General features: G+C 45.3%; 1 protein-coding gene and 1 non-coding gene across 2 annotated transcripts; one reads left to right on the top strand and one right to left on the bottom strand.

Annotated features, from left to right (window-relative positions):
* Positions 1-9,106: 9,106 nt before the first annotated feature.
* On the bottom strand, positions 9,107-10,150 carry LOC106356119. The gene is made up of 2 exons (XM_013795947.2): positions 9,780-10,150; positions 9,107-9,593 (listed from the first exon to the last, which is right to left on the bottom strand). Exons 1-2 carry the CDS (start codon positions 10,148-10,150, stop codon positions 9,107-9,109), a joined length of 858 nt encoding a protein of 285 aa, XP_013651401.2.
* A 7,804-nt stretch (positions 10,151-17,954) lies between these two features.
* On the top strand, positions 17,955-18,061 carry LOC125584847. Its single transcript, XR_007321754.1, has one exon. It is a non-coding gene; the product is annotated as a small nucleolar RNA R71 (small nucleolar RNA).
* Positions 18,062-18,492: the final 431 nt, after the last annotated feature.

Below are 18,492 nucleotides of genomic sequence, written 5' to 3'. Positions count from 1 at the left end.
TGGACTCGCGTATTTCCAGCTTTTTCTCCTGATGCCCTGGCTTCACCTGAAGGCTGTCGAGCGGTACCTCTTGCGGTGTTGGGTGTGTCCAGGCTCGGCATGGATCGGACCTGTGTGCGGAAGCGGCGCTTCTTGTTGCTTGCCGTGTTGAGGGCTTGATTCTTGTCTCGGAGAACAAGATTTTCAGATTCGAGCTGAGTAAGCTTCTCAGCACTTTGCTCCCACTGCTTCGAATGTTCATCTAGCTTTTCCTTCAGGCTTTGGGATTCGGAGGAAATCTCAGGGTTCTCGGTAGCTTCCCGCGCCTTGTGCAAGTCGGTTACCTGGCTTTGTAATCCGTCGAGTTGCCTTTGTAGCTCAGCTTCTCTTGGAGTAGATTCTGACGGGTTGTCTTGCTCATCCACCGCCATCGTCACGTAGTTTAGATTACTCCCCTCCTTCTAGCGTCAAACTGTTAGGGGATTTTTGTATAGGATCTTTTAGAGTACTACAGAACGATGGATGAGCTGATATTTAGTATAGATTTTAGAGTAGTAAAAGAGATTATGACTTGAATAAGCGTTTATTAGATCAAACTAGAAGAGATTACAAAGTATTGAGTAAGAAACCCTAGTCTAGCCGTCTAATTCTAGCCTTCAAGTCTAAAAGAGTCGATCCCTTGTTCTAGGGTTTGGGTTCCCCTTATATAGTCGTCTATAGGTCGGTTATTGTCGGTTGGAGTAGATGGAAGTCTTCCATATTCAGAAATATGGAAGGTTCTCCTTATCGGCAATTTGCCTTTTCTTGGAGCTGGAGGCGGTTCCTGGAACCGATACCGGGGTACCCGATACTGGGGATCCTGAGCGTTCCTAAAACTGGGACCCGGAGGTCTGGGTCCTGCCTAGGGTCTGGAGGTAAGTAGTACCTGAGTAGTTTTCCCCAACATCGGGCATTAGCGACGTCTCGCTTTGCCGAAGGTTGAAGTTTTACGTCATTTTTTGATGGAGTGTTCTGATGACATTCGGATTTTGGGATGTTTTCCGCCGTGTTAAAAAGAAGTTTCAAAAATATCGAGTCTGGGATCGGATATTTCTTTTTGGGAGTGTACGACTACGTATACGTACCTGCTCCCCCCCTTTTTTATTGAGGGCGGACAGCTGAGCTCGTCATATGACGAATTTCCTACATACCCTTTTCAGGGATCAAGCCGTCTCGTAGTTCGGTGAAAAGTGTTGCTTAGTGGTAGTATTTTTTGAGGTGCATCGCGTTCCAAGTTCTTGGAATTTTGATGTCCTGCATATTCGCGATTTCGTATGCGCCTGGTCGGACTACTTTTATGATTTTGTAAGGTCCTTCCCAGTTAGTTCCGAGTTTTCCTGCATTCCGCTCGGCGATGTTTTGGAAAAAATTTCCTAAGACTAAGTTGCCTTCTTTGAATTTGCGGCTGCGTACGTTAGTGCTGTAGTACTTTGCAGCCGCCTGTTGATAGTTTCGAATTCGTATAAGGGCATGGTCCCGTCGTTTGTTGATTAGATCGAGCTCATCCAACAACATTAGATTGTTCGAATCTTCTAGTTTTGGGAGTAATCTTCTGCGTACTCCGGTGAATTCGACTTCCGCTGGGATCATACATTCACTTTCGTAAATGAGAGCGAATGGAGTTTCTCCCGTTGCGCGTCTCGGAGTCGTGCGATGTGACCATAAGACTCCTTCGAGTTCTTCGGCCCATCTACCCTTTTTGGCGTCCAATCGTTTCTTAAGCCCATCGAGCATGGTCTTGTTAATCGTTTCGTCTTGGCCGTTATATTGTGGGGGTCTAGGAGTCGATTTGGTCAGTCGTATCTTCCATTTTTCGCAGAAGGCCTCGAATCTGGTCGAAATAAATTGGGATCTGTTGTCCGTTACGATTTCGTATGGCACACCATGTCTGCAGACGATGTTTCTCCACACGAAACTTTCGACTTGGCTGTCTTTGATGCTTGCGTAGGAAACGGCTTCGACCCATTTTGAGAAAAAATCAGTCAAAACTAAAAGAATCGTTTTTTGGTTTGACCTGTGCATGGGTCCGACTATGTCCATTGACCATCGCATGAATGGATATGGTGCCGAGATCGACGAGAGAACCTCTGCCGGCTGATGGATAGTAGGAGCATGCCTCTTGCATTTTTCGCATTTTCGCGTGAAGTTCTCGCAATCTTTGATCATCGTCGGCCAATAGTGTATGTGGCGTTTGATTTTGATTGCGAGGGATCTTCCGCCCGAATGCTTTCCCCATGATCCATAGTGGACTTCTTCCATTATCCTTCGTGCTTTCTTTCCTTCCACGCAGGTCATGAGTGGTCCGAAAAATCTCCACTTGTAGAGTTCCTCTTCCACCAAGACGTATCGCGCGGATTGGGTCTTAATCTTTCGGGCTGCCCATTTTTCCGCTGGGAGTTTCCCATCCATGATGTATGCGAAGATTGTTTTTGTCCAAGGTTTGTCGAATCCATACTCGGACTGTTCTAGATCCTTCGTTGCCTGGACATCGACTTCGTCTGGATCGCCGTAAGGTGAATCGATTAAGTTTATTATGACGGGTGGCCCGATGCTAGGGTGCTCTACGAATTCTACGGGAATCACTCTGCTCAGATCTGGATCCGAACTAGATGCCAACGCGGCTAGGGCGTCAGCCTGTGTGTTTTCGGCACGAGGAATCCGGGTTAGAGCGAATTGATCGAAACTTTGAGCCAAGTTTTGAACGAGTTTTAAGTTAGCATCCATTCTCTCGTCCCTAGCTTCATATTCCCCGCTCTATTAACTTGCAACTAGCTGGGAATCACAGTAGGCGTGAATGTTACGTATTTTTAGGCCGTGAGCCAATCGTAAACCCGCAATTAGGGCTTCATACTCGGCTTCGTTGTTCGAAGCCTGGAAAATTGGTTGGAATGACTGTTCCAGTACTTCCCCCATTGGTGACGTGAGTCTGACCCCGATTCCAAAGCCTTGTTTGGAAGAGGATCCGTCGACGTGGAGGGTCCTGGTCAAATCAGGCTTCTGGTTAGTCGTGCACCCTGTAGGAAGTTATACTAAGAAGTCGGCGAGTACTTGCGATTTCACGCAAGATTTTGCTCCGTACTCGATGTCGTACTCGCTCAGCTCGGTTGCCCATTTTGCTAACCTTCCAGACTGAATGGGGCTATGCAGGATTGTTCGTAGTGGGAATGATGTGAGCACTACGACTGCATTAGTGAGCCAGTCAGGATACCTAACTTCCGTTATGGATCCGACTTTGAGAAGTTTTTCGAATTCGCCGTTAACTACGCCAGCGCGTTCAGGTCCCAGTTTTCATCTTTTTTGCTTGACAGGTTTGAAAGTTGGGTCGACATTGAGCTCGTGACATGTGATGTTGATATCAATCCCAGGGATGTCCTTTGCGGCCCATGCGAATGTGTTCAAGTTTTTTTTAAGACAGGCCATAAGCTCGGTTTTCAGAGACTCGCTCAGATTCGCGCCGATTTTGACACAACGATCTGGGAACGCTTCGTCTAAGCATACCGAGACAACGGGCTCGCAGGTTGGTTCGTGTTTTCCCTCCAAAGCTTCGGCTACTCGCAACTGCCAAAAGACTTCAGTTTTGTCTTGTTCAAGGGCGTGGAGTTCGGCGGATGATTTCTTTTTGTTTTTAGGCGTTACCTCCACTAAAGGGTTTTTTCACTTTAATTCCACGGCGAAGCATACTCGCGAGATTCTCCGATTTCCCAAATGGTCTCTATTCCGAGAGGGGTTGGGAATTTGAGACACATGTGGTACGTTGACGGGACTGCTTGCATTGAATTCAGCCATGGAGTTCCTACGATCGCGTTATACGACGCAGGTCGATTAATGACCAAGAACTCCACGATTTTCTTCATGCTGCCTCATAAGTTTTGTGGTTTTTGAGTTGTAGAATCCGACCCCCCTCCTTCTAGCGCCAAACTGTGGGAACCGACATCCACACTATCAATTTTCCGTAAAATAAGGAAAGATAGAAACTCTAAATTTTCCAGAGGTCCCGGATTATTTGCGTAAACACACGAAAAACGAAAGAGACAATGCTAGCATAATATTGAAAGTAAATTGCACAGAGGCGTATTATAGATTGATAAAAGGATAGGGTTACAGGATTCGTAAGAGATAAGACATGCAGAGTTTCGCTAGCCAAGTTAGTCTTTGAACAAGAACGAAAAGAGTCTAAGTAAAATCCAGCCGCCTAAATTCTAAGTTATCCTAAGCTAGCAGAGTTCTTCCAGGTGTAAAAAAATCTCTCCCCCTCGCCCCTGGCTTTGGCTCCTCTTATATATCCTCCTAGGTCGGTTCCCCTTTCCTTTCTCGTCTATGGTTGAGTTTATCAGTTCGCGGAAACTTTGCATTTATCCTCGGAACTTGTCTTGACATTTATCTTCTACTGAGTAATAAATGATAAACCGTCGTAACGACTGAGCTTGATTCTGCATTAAATTGTAAGTGGGCTCTTTGCGGCGTCCTGGGTTCTTTCGGGCTGTTTTCTAACTTAAGCGTTTTTACGATTTTATAAAAAAGATGCTTTTGAAACGACGTCGATTCCGAAGAACATCCAAACTCCTCGCATAGGCAATTCTAGGCGTTTAGCTAATCCGAACGTTATTCGAGAAAACATGTTATTGCGGGTTCTGAATCGTAGAGTTCAAACGGTACTTCCGATTGAGACGAAACAAGAGCAAGTTCGATACAATCTTAGGAAAGGAGCATTGTGGACAGGACGAGAACAACGCAATCGTTCCAGCTCGGCCATCCGCCGAACTGGACTAGTCCAGCTCGGCGGATGGCCGAGCTGGTCGTGCATTCGATCCAGATAGGCCATCCGCCAAACTGGCTGGTCCAGCTCGGCGGATGGCCGAGCTGGTTGTGCGTTTGGTCCAGCTCGGCGGATGGCTAAGCTGGTCTTCCGTTCGATCCAGCTCGGCGGATGGCCGAGCTGGTCGCACGTTCAGTCCTGTGTGGCCATCCGTCGACCTGGACTGTATGTTTTTTAGTTCCGGAAAACGTCTCTCTTTGAAACTTACGCTCGGGAACTTTTACCGAGATTGTGTCGAGAAGGCCTCCGCGAGGAAATGTGATTTTAGACGTTGATTTCGAGATAACCATTTTTGACCCCAACATCGATCGATCCTGAAGTGATCGATGCATACTGGACGGCTAGGGGTTAAGTGAAACCTCCCCTTCCTGTGCTATGGGGACCTTTCCCTTTTAAAACCAACCCTGTGGCCGGTTGTCCGAGCAGGAGTTGTCCAAATGGGCTTGCGGCCACTAGACGTTTCTGCAGGATTCCTGAATCAGTCGAGTTTCGCCTCCCAGAAGGTGGGGAAGTTGCACAATCTCCGCCTGAAGGCTATTTCACGTGCTATGAGGCGTACTTGATGCAATGTCATCTATGGTTCCCTACCCGGAGCTTATCGTACAGCTTCGTAACCGTTTCAACATGTCGATCAGCCAGGTTAATCCATGCGGTTTATAGCACCTCGTTGGGATCTTGGTGCTGAGTTACGAACTAGGAATCACCGTTGACGCTGATCATCTCGAGGCTTTAGTTGAGCCCAGATGGTCTACTTCACTCATGGTCCAAGTGACGCCTCGTACGAACATGGCGATCATCTCGGAGTTCATATCGAAATACCATTTTTGGAAGGAGCAGTTCTTCTTTGTCCGTCTTAGAGATGCCTCGGTGGAAGCGAGCGCCATCCCCATCTTTAGGACTGATTGGGGGAAAAAAAGCTATTCCTGATTCCAAACGTTCGCTATCTTTGGTTTCGACAATGTCCGATCTTCATTTGTGTTTTTTTTTTCTAGTGTCCGCCACTTTCTATCTGGTTCCCGAAGGATTGCTCACCATTCGAGAGTTATTACGCGGACGTCCATGCTTTTAGGCGCACTTTTCCCCGAAGTGGGTCCACCATGCTGTCGCGCTCTATCGTTCCCGGTTTCAGCCTGACCTGCCGACTGAAGAAGGGTCGGAGTCTAGTATGGATTGGTTAATTCCATATTCAGATGAAGAGAGACAAGTCAAAGCCTCGCAAGGACAAGCATCTTATGTTGGATGAAGATGTGGTTGATGGACAGCTTTCTCCTGATAACATACTCAAGGACTATCTTGACAGTCAAGCCGGTGGAAGCAGCGGCGAGCAGTTTAACCTCGACGGGTTGTTTGAATTCGACTTTCCTCCGACTGAGGGTGGATCCAACGAAGTGCCAGATTTTTCCAAGGCGGCGAGGATGGTCATTGGGGTAGGTTCTCATCTTTGGACATTCTCGGGTTTTGTTTGGCCCTAAGCTTTACTGATTTTGAGAATTCTCGCAAGGCCTTCTTATGATAAACCGAGCCCTCGATACAAGCAAACAAGAGGCTCGGATGGCTCGATTCAAGGTTGAGGTGGCTGACCAAGAGATTGCTCGTTTGAAAGATGAGTTGGAAAGTTCTCGTCGTCGTGAGAGAGAGTCGTTCGAGAGGGAGGTCAACCATGCCTATAGGCGAGGGAAGAGAGAGATAGTCGAAGTTGTGAAGAGCCGTCGTGATAAGTTCTCGCAAAAGTTTGGAGAGCTCAACGGGCGCTACAAGGCGGTCGCGGATTATCACGAGTGTCGTGGAACCGTGGGTGGTTTGTACGTTACGCAACTTCCCGAATACACGTTTACTAACAAGTATGCGAAGCAGACAGGGAATATGGCCGAGAAAAACAAAGATTTAAAAATTTCTGAGGTTGAGGAAGAGATTTGGGAGCAATGGGAACCAGTTCCCATTTCTCCCGACACGGTGGAGGCTGAGACGGGAGATCCTAGCGAGGCGCACAAAGTGGACCAGCCGGTGGCTCCGCTTGATGTGAACGACTACTCGATCGGAAGATCGATGAGTGGGAACTTCGATCTTGGCGATTGACCGCAAGGTTCGCTATGAGTTGTTCGGGAAAGTGTCCCCTTGACTTTGTAATTTGTTTCTGCTATTTGTACGTGTGCTGGCCTAGTATGGCCATGTTTTTATGTAATGGGACAGGCCGAGTGACGCTTCGAATCCCTGCCATTTTACCGGCTTTGTGTATGAAACATGCTTTTATAAAAAGGAGGTTTTAATTATGTTTGGATTTTTTTTTTTTTGCTAAGTGTAAGGAGAAGGTTTCGAGTTGTCATCTCGTCCTTCGCCTCTTTTTATTTTGGTGGATCGTCGAACTCATTGAAGCTTTGAGCGTGTTTTTGGTTATGGACGAAGAGACATGCTTTCAGGATCTCGTATCTTTTCGATATCATGCCTTGAGACGTTAGAGACCAGTGTGCTGGGTTTAGGGTAAGACCTAGGTTTACTTTCGGTTGAAGATTTTTGCAATGACTAATCGGCTGTTTTTTAGCCTGTTGCGATTTTAACCTGACCCCATTCCGCTTTAAAGTCCGCGATATGTTTCCGGCTTAAACGACTTGTATGGTAGGAATCGAGCATCTCTTCAAGGACAATTTTTAAGTCTCCCGAAAGTGCTGACCGAAATTTTGGATTTGTTTTATAGCACGCTATTTTATCGTAGTAGGATGTAAGAGGATCTATCCTTAGGATGAATCTAAATGTGTTCGTTTAGGACGGCTAATGTGCTCGGCGGGGCTAGTCGACGAGCGTTTGAAATTTATAGTCGCGAACGGACTGAGAGCATGTTTTGAAGATCTAGGCGACGTCTCGCTTATTTTTATTTTCGAAAACACACTGTTAGCGATAATTTGAGTATCAAAGACCAGGGTCTCGTTTTTTGGTCGTGCGTCCGAAACATTTTTGCGAATGAGTTTCTATGATGGAATCTGTTATTTCCGGCCATGCCTTAGTCGATGTGATGAAGTTTCATTGTCGGATAAGTTAATGTGGAGTTGATTCGTTTCGAGGTAGGATGATTTGTTGCGAGTTTCCACTTTTTAGTTTCGTACAATAATCGTTTTGGTTGTCTTTGGATGTATTCCGAAAGCATAACAAGATGTTTTTCCAAAATAAGAGAGATATTAATGAATTTTTTTGCCGAAAAAGTTTCAAAAATATTGAGTACAAGGCAAATATTTTAGAATGCGGGAATATACGAGTATTCGTATATGTACCCACTCACCCCCCCCCCTTTTGGAGAGGGGGGATAGCTGAACTCGTTCTTGGACGAGCTGCATACGTACCCTCTTCGGAGATCTAGCCATCTCGTAGTTCTGCTTTTTGTGCGAGTGTGTTTACTCGGCTATTGCGTCAATCGCGTTAGTTGCAGGATCGACGACTTTTACCTTGTTTGTTTCCTCCGGTTGGGTAGAAGCGTTGGGCTTTGAAACTGGTTGTTCTTTGGCCGTTGCTTGAGTTGACGATTCTGGATCGTCTTCTTTCAAAGCTTTTTCAGTAGACGTTTGAGTTAGCTTTGCCCGTTTGGGTTTTCACCATCTAGATGGTCGTGATTTGCCATGGTTTGTTTTCGGCCAGGAAGCAGCATCTCGACTGTGTCTGGGATCCCCATATTGCGGCAGTTCTGCTATGATTTGGGAATTTGATGACTAAGTGATAAGTCGATGGGACTGCTTTCATGGCGTTCAGCCAAGGTGTGCCCATGATGACGTTGTAGATGGTTGGGTGGTCAACGACTGCGAAATCGACGATCTTCGTGATTTCTTTTGCCACGATGGATATTTTGATCGATCTGAGAGTCATAGAGGTCGTGCCCTCGAAACTGGTTAGCGGCTTGGGGGGTGGTACGACTTCTCCTAGCTCGACGTTCATTCTTTTAAGAGTGTCGCGGAAGATGACGTTGACCGTGCTGCCCGTGTCGATGAGAACTCTCACGACCTCGAGATCTCTTATCATTAGATCGATCCCGAGGGGGTCGCAGTGGGGCTGATCGATCCTGCTGGCCTCTTGTTCATCGAAAGTGATCACTCCTTTTGGGAAGTCGCTAGGCGCGGGCCAGGTTAGCGAATTTGCGCTTATCTCAGCCTTGTGCTCATAAGCGATGATGGTAGAGATGGTATCGCTGCAGTACTGCGATCCTCCGATGATCATATTGACTATGCGATGACTATTGTCGTTGCCCTTCTCGTCCTGCCTTCTTCCGCTCTTTTCTCCTGATTGGTTCTCTCAGAGAGACTTCTCGGTTTGAGGCGCTTTATCGTTTCTCGGAGGATAGTCTGAGTCGCAGATGAGATTTTTTATGTTAGATACTTCGGCGAGTTCTCCTGCGAGCAGCTTTGCGGCCAACCTGGCACTGAGAACCTTGCAATTTATGGTCGAATGGCCGCCGGCCTGATGGAATTCGCAGAAGGAGTTCTCGTCGTAATTCGGATTACGGGTCCATGTATTTCCCATTGTCCGGCCTTGCTCTGGTCCGGAATTGATGGCGTAGTTATGCGCTCCCTGGGTCTCCTCTTCCCCATGATGGACGTATTTGTTGTTATGAGGGTTTCTTCTTTTATATTTCTGATCCGACCCGGGGTCCTTCAATGAAGTTTTCTTGAGCTTGTGTTTTTGCGATAAGATTTTCGTCTCTTCTTCGATGGTTATGTAGTCTGTGGCCTTATGGAGCGCGTTTTGAATCGTACTAGGCTTATCCAAGGTTATCCACTTCCTGAAATTTGACTTATACCAAAGCGTTTAACGGAGTCTGTCTACTGCCACTTTGTCGCTTATTCCGCTGACTCTAGCCATGACAATCTTAAATAGTTTTATTAAGTCACGGAGGGGCTCGTCCTCTCCTTGGGACATGCTCCAATGATCGACATCGGAGGTTTCTCGGTCTATGAACATAGAGTACTGCTTGAGAAACTCCGAGCCGAGTTTGCGAAAGCTTCCAATGGAATTCCGCTTCAGGCGGGAGAACCATTCAATCGCTGCTCCTTGGAGGTTTTCGACGAAGAGGCGGCATTCGCCGGCATCCCTTTCGCTTTCTCTGAATTTGACACTCCCCATTGCGATCTGGAAAGCTTGCAGGTGTGCCCTGGCATCGGTTGTTCGATCGTAAGGCGTTTCCTTGATCTTTCTGGGGTCTGAAACCCTAGTTCTGGTGATGCGGGTTGTAAAAGGCGTTTTTCGAAATTCTTCGAGCAGCAGATCGATCTCGGGCGTGGTGCTAGTAGCGTTGTGAGTCTGAGATTTCACCGTTCTGACTTCTGCAGCCGTTTTCATTAGATGATCGGAAAGATCGCGGATCTGGAATTTCTCGCTAGTAGGTTTCCGATTTTGTCGGTGTTTGCCGCAAGTGTTCCGAGTCTACTCCTTGGCCAGTTCCTCCTATTACTCCTAGAAGATAGATTCTTCTTCTTCGGTCATAGGATTGTCGAACTGGGAATCATCTTTAGCCGCATGACTCCTTGTACGACGCGGATGCACGTCTGCGTCTTCGTCCGCAGGTTTGGACTGACTGCTAGAATCCACATCGACGCGCTCAATTTCTCCTTCATCCTCGTCTTCCACGATAGGGGGAAGATCACCCGGGTTTTTCCATGTTGGCGCAGGAGTGGTTTCGTCGGGATTTTGCCATGACGTTTTCCCTTGCGTGTTGCCGGACCGGTCCAAAGGACTCGCAAAATCGAGTCTCCTTCCGTCGATTCGGGTATTCCCGCGCGGAAGGACGACACTGGTTCTTGCCGTTAGGTTTTCGACCTGTTGAGCGAGAGAACTCATGACCTTGTCTCGTTCTTCCGACTTTTTTTCGAAAGTCGAGAACATTTTCTGAACCTCCTCGAACGCTGCGGTGTTGAGGTGAACCGTGGCAACGTTCGCTGCTGGAGTGCTTCCAACGTTGTCGTCGATGGCGTCGCCGTCGCGAGTTTGTTAGTTGTTGAGATCGTCAGCTGACATGTCTGATCAAGCGTTGGTGGCTGAGAGTTAGACTGATCTGTACCCTCCCCCCTCCTTCTAGCGCCAAACTGTGGGAACCGAAATTCTCTTCGTCGATTTCCGTTGAATTAGGAAAGTTAGGAAAGCCCTAATTTACCAAAGATCCCAGATATCTGCTAATTCACACGTCAAACAATCATGAACACGAAAAGACAGACGAGAAAAATATGGGAATCGAAAAGAGAACGAAATTGGTCTTATTCTGAATCTACGTATGAGCGTTACAACAAGGTAAATGCCTCGGCTGCTTGAGCTGTCGGCGAAATCCCCTAGTTCTAGCACCTCAGATTGAAGAAAATTTAATTGAGTCGCAGCTTGAATAACAAAAACGGAAAGTTGCCTAAATCGCTCTAAGTATTGCTCTGAGTAAAAATTATTGTGTGTCTCGTCCCTTCAGCTTCGATCCCCTTATATACTCCTTCTAAGGCAGTTTACCTTTTCCCTTTCTGCCCTCGGTCGAGTTTATCACTTCGTGGAAATATTCCATTTTTCTTCGATCTCTGTATTTATCTTCGGAAACATGACTTTATCTTCGGAAATTTGACATTTATCTTCTTTTGGGCGATAAGTGATAAACCGTCGTAACGACTAGGCTTGGTTCCATATAATCATAAGTGGGCTCTTTGCCGTGTTCTGGCCCTTTCTGGGCCGTTTTCCGACTTTGGCATTTTTATGATTTTATAATAACAATGCTTCCGAAACGATGTTGATTCCAAAGAACATTCAAATTCCTCGTATAGCGTAGGCAACCTTGGGTGTTCAGCTAACTGTTGCCATTTTATACGACCAATCCGAATGTTCTTCGAGAAAAAAATGAATTCTTGCGGTTTTTAAATCGTAAAGTTCCAATGATACCTCCGATCGAGATGAAACAAGAATGAGTTCGATGCAATCTCGGGACTGGAGTTACGAGGACGAGGTGAAAACGGAATCCGGTCGATCCAGCTTGGCCGTTCGCCGTACTGGACTGGTCCAACTCGGCGAACAGCCGAGCTGAATCCGCATTCGATCCAGCTCGGCCGTTCGCCTAACTGGACTGGTCCTGCTCGGCAAACAGCCTAGCTGAATCCGCGTTCGATCCAGCTCGGCCGTTCGCAGAACATGACTTGGTCTAGCTCAGCGAACGGCCGAGCTGAATCCGCTTTCGATCCAGCTCTGCCGTTCTCCGACGAACTGATCATTAGACCTTTGATAGTTTTTTCCGTTCTTTCTTGACTTCTTTTTTGTTTTTATGGAGAAGAAGATTTTATCAGAAGGTTTTTCCGACGTTGATTTCGTCGTAACCGATTTTGACCCCAACACCCAACAGTCTGATCACGTCCGGATCAACGAACCGCGTAGGCTCGATGGAAACCCTCAGCCACTCATAGTAGAATATGCTGTCATAATCATCCCATGTGTCTTCGATCGCACGGTTTCTGCATTTCGATCTCTTGGCTGCAGCGCGGACTGGAGCTGTGCTGCCAGTGTCAAATCTCCGCTTCGTTCTCCTTTCGTCATTTTGTAAGCAAAGTTCACAAATGAAATATGAAATCAGTGAAGTTCGGTGGTGTAATTGTCTATATTGATCGACAGATTTGTGTTGATGTCGATCGACATTTCAATAATGAAATCGATCGATGTAAATGGGTAGCATTGATCGATGTCTCCATCGTGAGAACCTGCAAAAACCCATTTGCTGCAATTCGATTTGCATAGCATATATAATCAGTAGAATCGATCAGTAATCCCTCTTCTATCATTCCATCAACACAAATCGATCAATATAAGCCCGAAAATCCCGGTTCTAGTTCATCTTTTATCTCAACCCTAACAAGAACGAAAATTTACTCAATTTTGTGTTTATACCATGTTGAAAATCGATTGGATTGAGCGTAAGAATCGTTAGATTTGGCCGAGAAACGAGAGAGAAAAGGGGTGGAAGTTTGTTTGAAGGGTTTTCAGGATTGTGTGAGTGTCGACTTAATGTCGACTTAAATGAGCCCGTGTTTTTTCATTTCCCGTCGATCGATGAGGAGGTGCCTGCGTTGATCGACAGCCGTTATGTTTTCCGAAGATTAGTTTTTTTTTTTGGTCTTTTTATATCCTAAGTTTCCTAACATAGAAATGGGTTGCCTCCCATCCAGCGTTTATTTTAAGTCCTTAGCTCAACTCGAGGTATGATCTGTCTAATTATCAGGAGGAATGCCTAAGTTTAAAGGCCTGTTAATTGGCGGTTTAGCCCAATAGTGTTTTACTCGTTGAACGTTCACTGTGAATTGTTCTCCTTTATCGTTTATAAGCGTAATGGCTCCATAAGATTTGACATCCACAACAGTGAAAGGACCTGACCAACGAGATCGGAGTTTTCCGGGAAATAACGTAAGCCGAGAGTTATATAGCAGCACTTGATCATTTGGTTCAAAGTGCCTGGAAATGATCTTTTTATCATGATATGTTTTCGTCTTTTGTTTATATATCTTTGAACTCTCATAGGCTAAATGTCTTATTCATCCAGCTCGTTAAGCTGCATGAGTCTCCTTTTGGTAGCAGGTTTGATATCGAAGTTTAATAATTTTATAGCCCAGGCTACCTTTTGTTCTAGCTCAACCGGTAAGTGACATGATTTTCCATAGAGCAAGTGAAATGGGGTGGTTCCTAAAGGAGTATTCAATGCAGTCCGGTAAGCCCAAAGTGCATTGTCCAGTTTCCTAGACCAATCTTTCCTAGATGTTCCTACAGTCTTTTCTAAGATTTCTTTGATCTGCCGATTTGAGACTTCTACCTGTTCGCTTGTCTGCGGATGGTAGGGTGTAACAACTCTATGGTGCACTCCGTTCTTCCGGAGTAATCCATAAAAAATTTTGTTGATGAAATGGGATCCACCGTCACTTATGACTACTCGGGGAATTCCAAATCTCGGGAAGAAAATGCTTTAAAAAAGCTTAATAACTACGGACGCGTCGTTCGTTGGGGAGGCTACTGCTTCTACCAATTTTGACATATAATCAACAGCGAATAGGATATATTTATTCCCGTATGAGGAAGGGAAATGACCGATGAAATCTATTCCCCAACAATCAAAGATTTCTACTTCTAGAAAAGATTTCTGTTCCATTTCATGTCTTTTGCTGATTTTTCCTCTTCGTTGACATCTGTCGCATTGTGCTATGAATGCATGAGCATCGTGAAACATGGTAAGGTTGCAAAATGTCCAGCATGGTCGGATCCATGGCATTGTAATAAAATATAAGGAGTTTCAGTTTCGGTGACGCAGCGTATTTACATCCCGTCAGAGCAGTGTTTGTAGAGATATGGTTCATCCCAGTGATATCTCATAACTTCTCTTAAAAACTTCTTCCTTGGATAACCTCTTAGCTCTTCGGGTTCTACGTCAGCGGCCAGATAGTTTACTATATCAGCGTACCAAGGTCTATTCCTCGAACCTTTTTCGACTGCATGCACTTCCCGACTCAGACTTCCGTCTACAGGGGAATCATGGTCAGGATGCATCTTGTTGCATGCGACGCTTATTTTTATATCGAAGGTGATGGTTATGGGGGATATTTCTTTATTTTGATCATCGGGAGTGTCGATCGACATAGCATCGTCGTCGTCGATCGACAGTTCCTCGGATGTGAGACATACTTTTCCGACGAATGAATTTGTTTGGTAAACGTTTTCTGTAGGAAAGAAATCGTCGATAGGAACGTCGTCTTCTATCGTATCCGGGAAAGGTGATCTGCGACTCCGTTTTCTACTCCTCTTTTAACTTTAATCTCGAGGTCAAATTCCTGAAGTAGAAGGATCCATCGCAAGAATCGTGGTTTCGCGTCTTTCTTCTGCATTAAATATTTTATTGCAGCGTGGTCGGTGTGGACAATCGCTCGCGAACCGATTAGGTATTCGCGGAATTTTTCAAATGCATAGACTACAACAAGTAGTTCTTTTTCTGTTGTTGCGTAATTCCTTTGTGCCTCATCGAGTGTTCGACTGGCATAGTAAATAGCATGTAGCCTTATTTCTTTCCTTTGGCCTAGAACTGCTCCTAAGGCGAAATCGCTCGCATCGCACATAATTTCGAAAAGAAGATTTCAGTCAGGTGCTTGTACGATGGGGGCAGTTATCAAGGCTTTCTTTATTTCCTCAAAAGACTTTACGCACTCTGGTGTGAAGTCAAGTTTAACTTCTTTACAAAGGAGGGATGTCAGTGGTCTAGCGATTTTATTGAAATCTTGTATAAATCTCCTGTAAAATCCGGCATGTCCGAGAAAACTTCTCACGTCTTTCATGTTTGTAGGTGCAGGCGAGCCGGTCATTACCTTAATTTTTGCTCGATCAACTTCTATACCAGCAGCGGATACTTTGTGTCCTAGGACAATTCCATCGTTAACCATGAAGTGGCATTCTTCCCAATTTAGAACTAGGTTCTTTTCTTCACATCTTGCCAGAACTTTACATAGGTTGTCGAGACAGTTTTTGAAACTAGATCCATAGACTGAGAAATCGTCCATAAAGATTTCCATGAAATTTTATATCATATCCGTAAAGATTGACATCATGCATCGTTGGAAAGTGGCAGGAGCATTACAAAGGCCGAATGGCATTCTGCGGTACGCGAATGTTCCGTAAGGGCATATAAAGGTAGTCTTTTCTTGATCGTCAGGATGTATAGGGATTTGAAAAAATCCAGAGTATCCGTCAAGAAAACAGTAGTATTGGTGATTTGCCAACCTTTCCAGCATTTGGTCAATGAACACGGTAAAGGGAAGTGATCGATACACATCCGATGTCCGGTGACAGTCCATGTAGGGATGAGTTCTTTTTTATCATTCTTCACCACTGTAATTCCACCTTTCTTAGGCACAACATGCACGGGCTCCCCCAGTTGCTATCCGAAATTGGGTAGATGACTCCAGCATCTAGGAGTTTGATAATTTCTTTCTTAACAACTTCTTTCAAGTTCGGGTTTAGTCTCCTTTGGTGTTCCACCGATGATTCTTCTAAGCGAATTAGGTGCATGCACAGATCCGGAGATATACCTGGAATATCCTCGAGAGAGTATCCGAGGGTTTCCTATACTTGCGCAGTTTTATTAATAACAACGCAAGTTCTCCATTGGTTAGGTTGGCGTTTACGATTACGGGGTAGGAATCTTTATAGAGAAAAGCATATTTAAGTCCTGCAGGCAGTTGCTTTAACTCAATTTTTGTTGCTTTTTCAGGATCCCAATCTTCTAGGAAAGATGGTTGTCGATCAACGGCGTCTTTTAAATATCGATCGACGTTGAATTCCGAAGTGTCATCTTCTACTTCGTCGACATTTGCTATTTCTATACTTGCCCATTAATCACATGTATTCATCAGCCCAGCTGTCGACAAGGATTCTTCAGCCAGCTCAGAGATATCGTCCACGTAGGAGGTCTATTTATCGATTAAGGGTCGTCTTATCAGTTTTTCCATATCGAAGGTCATCGGAATGTTTCCAATGTTTAGACATATCCGACCTTCCTTGACGTCGATGATCGCACCAGCCGTAGCTAGAAATGATCTACCCAAAATGAGGGGATCCTTTGGTTCATTCTGGTATTTCAGCACCACGAAATCCATTGGTACGTGACAGTCGTTAATCCTTATTGGCACGTCGTCAAGTACCCCCTCAGGTACTCCAACAGATCTATCGGCAAGAACAAAAGTTATTTTGGTTGGTTTGAATTTGTCGTATCCCAGGGATATCGCGACAGAGTGCGGCATGAGGTTCACGCTGGAACCTAGGTCACAAAGGGATCGAGGAAAACTTTTATTCTGTATATTGCAATCTAAAACAGAGCAGCCCGGATCGGGCCTATCGATCGGAGTCTCGCCTTGGATTATTGCACTCACTTCCTCCGAAACCATCATGAAACTGTGCTCAGCAGCTGGGAAGCTGTTGGATACCATGTCCTTCACATATTTCATTATTGAAGGTGATACTTTTATGGCATCACTTAATGGCATCACTTAATGGCATCTCCAACTTGATTTTATCGAATGCTCTCTTGCAGATTGCTTTATCTAATTCTCGCTTAGTCTGCGTCTTGTTAGGAGGGAAGGGTGGCAAAGTCCTATACACTCTCTCTACGGCTGGTTCAGCAGGATTCGAGCGTCGATCGACATTGTTTCCAGTTTGTCGATCGATATTTACCGTAGTTGGTCGATCATCATTGTTTCCTTCTTGTCGATCGATTTCCACATCATCTTCTTCCAACTCCTCTTCTTCCTCATCGAGGTCGATGGTTTCACTCCCAGATCCTTCAGTGTCGGATCGTCCTTTCTCTCTAGAAAGTTCAGATTCTGGGTTGGAATTATCGAGAATTATTGGTAGTGATCTACTTTCGCCGGTCTTCTCAACTTCAGCGGGCTTTTCTGCATGGTTGATTTCTATTGTGCTCAGGATGAGGCATTTTCTGCTCCTTTGTAACACAGCATTAACTTGGCGTTTCGGATTTGCGTCAGTTCGCCCAGGGAGACGTCCCGTTTCTCTTCTGATGGCAGTCGCGTTTTCCGCTACTTGACTGTCCAGTCTCTTAATGTGTTCACTTAAAGCGTCGAACTTCCTCATTAGCTCAATGTAGATTATGTCTATCTTTCCATTCAGGTCAGTGGCCATTTTGCGATTTCCCATGAAAGCTTGGTTAAACCTAAATTTCACTCTGCCTCGGCGTGATCCCACAGTAGCATCGAAACTTCGGGTAAAACTATCGGTGTCAGGAATAGGATACCTATCCTTCAAGGTTGAAATATCTACGAAATCCACCTGTTGTTCTAGTTCAGAAAGGGCATCATCGTCAATTTGGTAAATCCCAAATTGGTTTTGCTCCTCAAGAGCAGAATGAAGTGAGTCTATAGACTCTTTGATTTTGGCTAAATGTGGCCTATCCATTGAGTCAACTCTCCTTCCTCGCTCTACGTCCATTATTTTGTAGGATTTACCCGTAGCTACATTCTTGATCAAACGCTTCGCTTCCTCAGGGTTTCTGGTACTGAAGCTCCCTTCACTGGCTGTGTCGAGCGTGATTTGCTAATGCAAGTTAACACCTCCGTAAAAGGTATTCATGAGTTGTGGTTCTGAATAACCATGGTGGGGGCATTCAAGCTGGTAACTCTTGAACCTCTCCCAAGCGTTCTTGAATGATTCTCGTGGATCCTGGCAGAATGTGGAGATTTTCTTCCTTACATCCCAATAACGCGTCTCATCGAAAAAGTGATTAATGAATGTATTCCTTATTTCCTTCCAGCTGGTCAAAGAGCCTGCTGGTAGTTGGTCTAGCAGGCCATTTTCTGGCGTCGCCCTCTAAGGAAAATGAAAAAAGTTTACAGCGATTGTACTGGTCATCCATCATATCTTCTAGATATTTGATGTGATTGTGTGGGTGTTCTGAGACGGTTCCACGAAAAGGATTCTGACGTACCAAGAATAGGTATTCGAGGCTAACCCCGGATTTCTTGGTATCATCTTTTGGTAGTTTAATGGCTGACCTATTGGAATAGGTCCTGCCATGGTTTAAGTAGTCTTGCAGAGGCAATTTTGCCTCTTCATCTCTAGTTGAGATTGAATTAGTTTTAACAGGGATTGCAGTCCCCTGTTCATTTATTATTTGGTTAATTACG

This window comes from Brassica napus, chromosome C3 (genome assembly GCF_020379485.1).
Source record: "Brassica napus cultivar Da-Ae chromosome C3, Da-Ae, whole genome shotgun sequence".
Classification (NCBI taxonomy): domain Eukaryota; kingdom Viridiplantae; phylum Streptophyta; class Magnoliopsida; order Brassicales; family Brassicaceae; genus Brassica; species Brassica napus.
Note: the sequence above shows the minus strand (reverse complement) of the source record. Positions and strands in the feature narration are given on the sequence as shown.

Bases quoted from the DNA above. Each gene is read 5' to 3' on its own strand.
- LOC106356119 (XM_013795947.2), bottom strand. From the start codon at position 10,150: ATGAAAACGGCTGCAGAAGTCAGAACGGTGAAATCTCAGACTCACAAC. The intron at 9,594-9,779 runs GTACTCTATGTT...GTCAAATTTCAG, and splicing joins GGCTCGGAGTTTCTCAAGCA to GAAGTGGATAACCTTGGATA.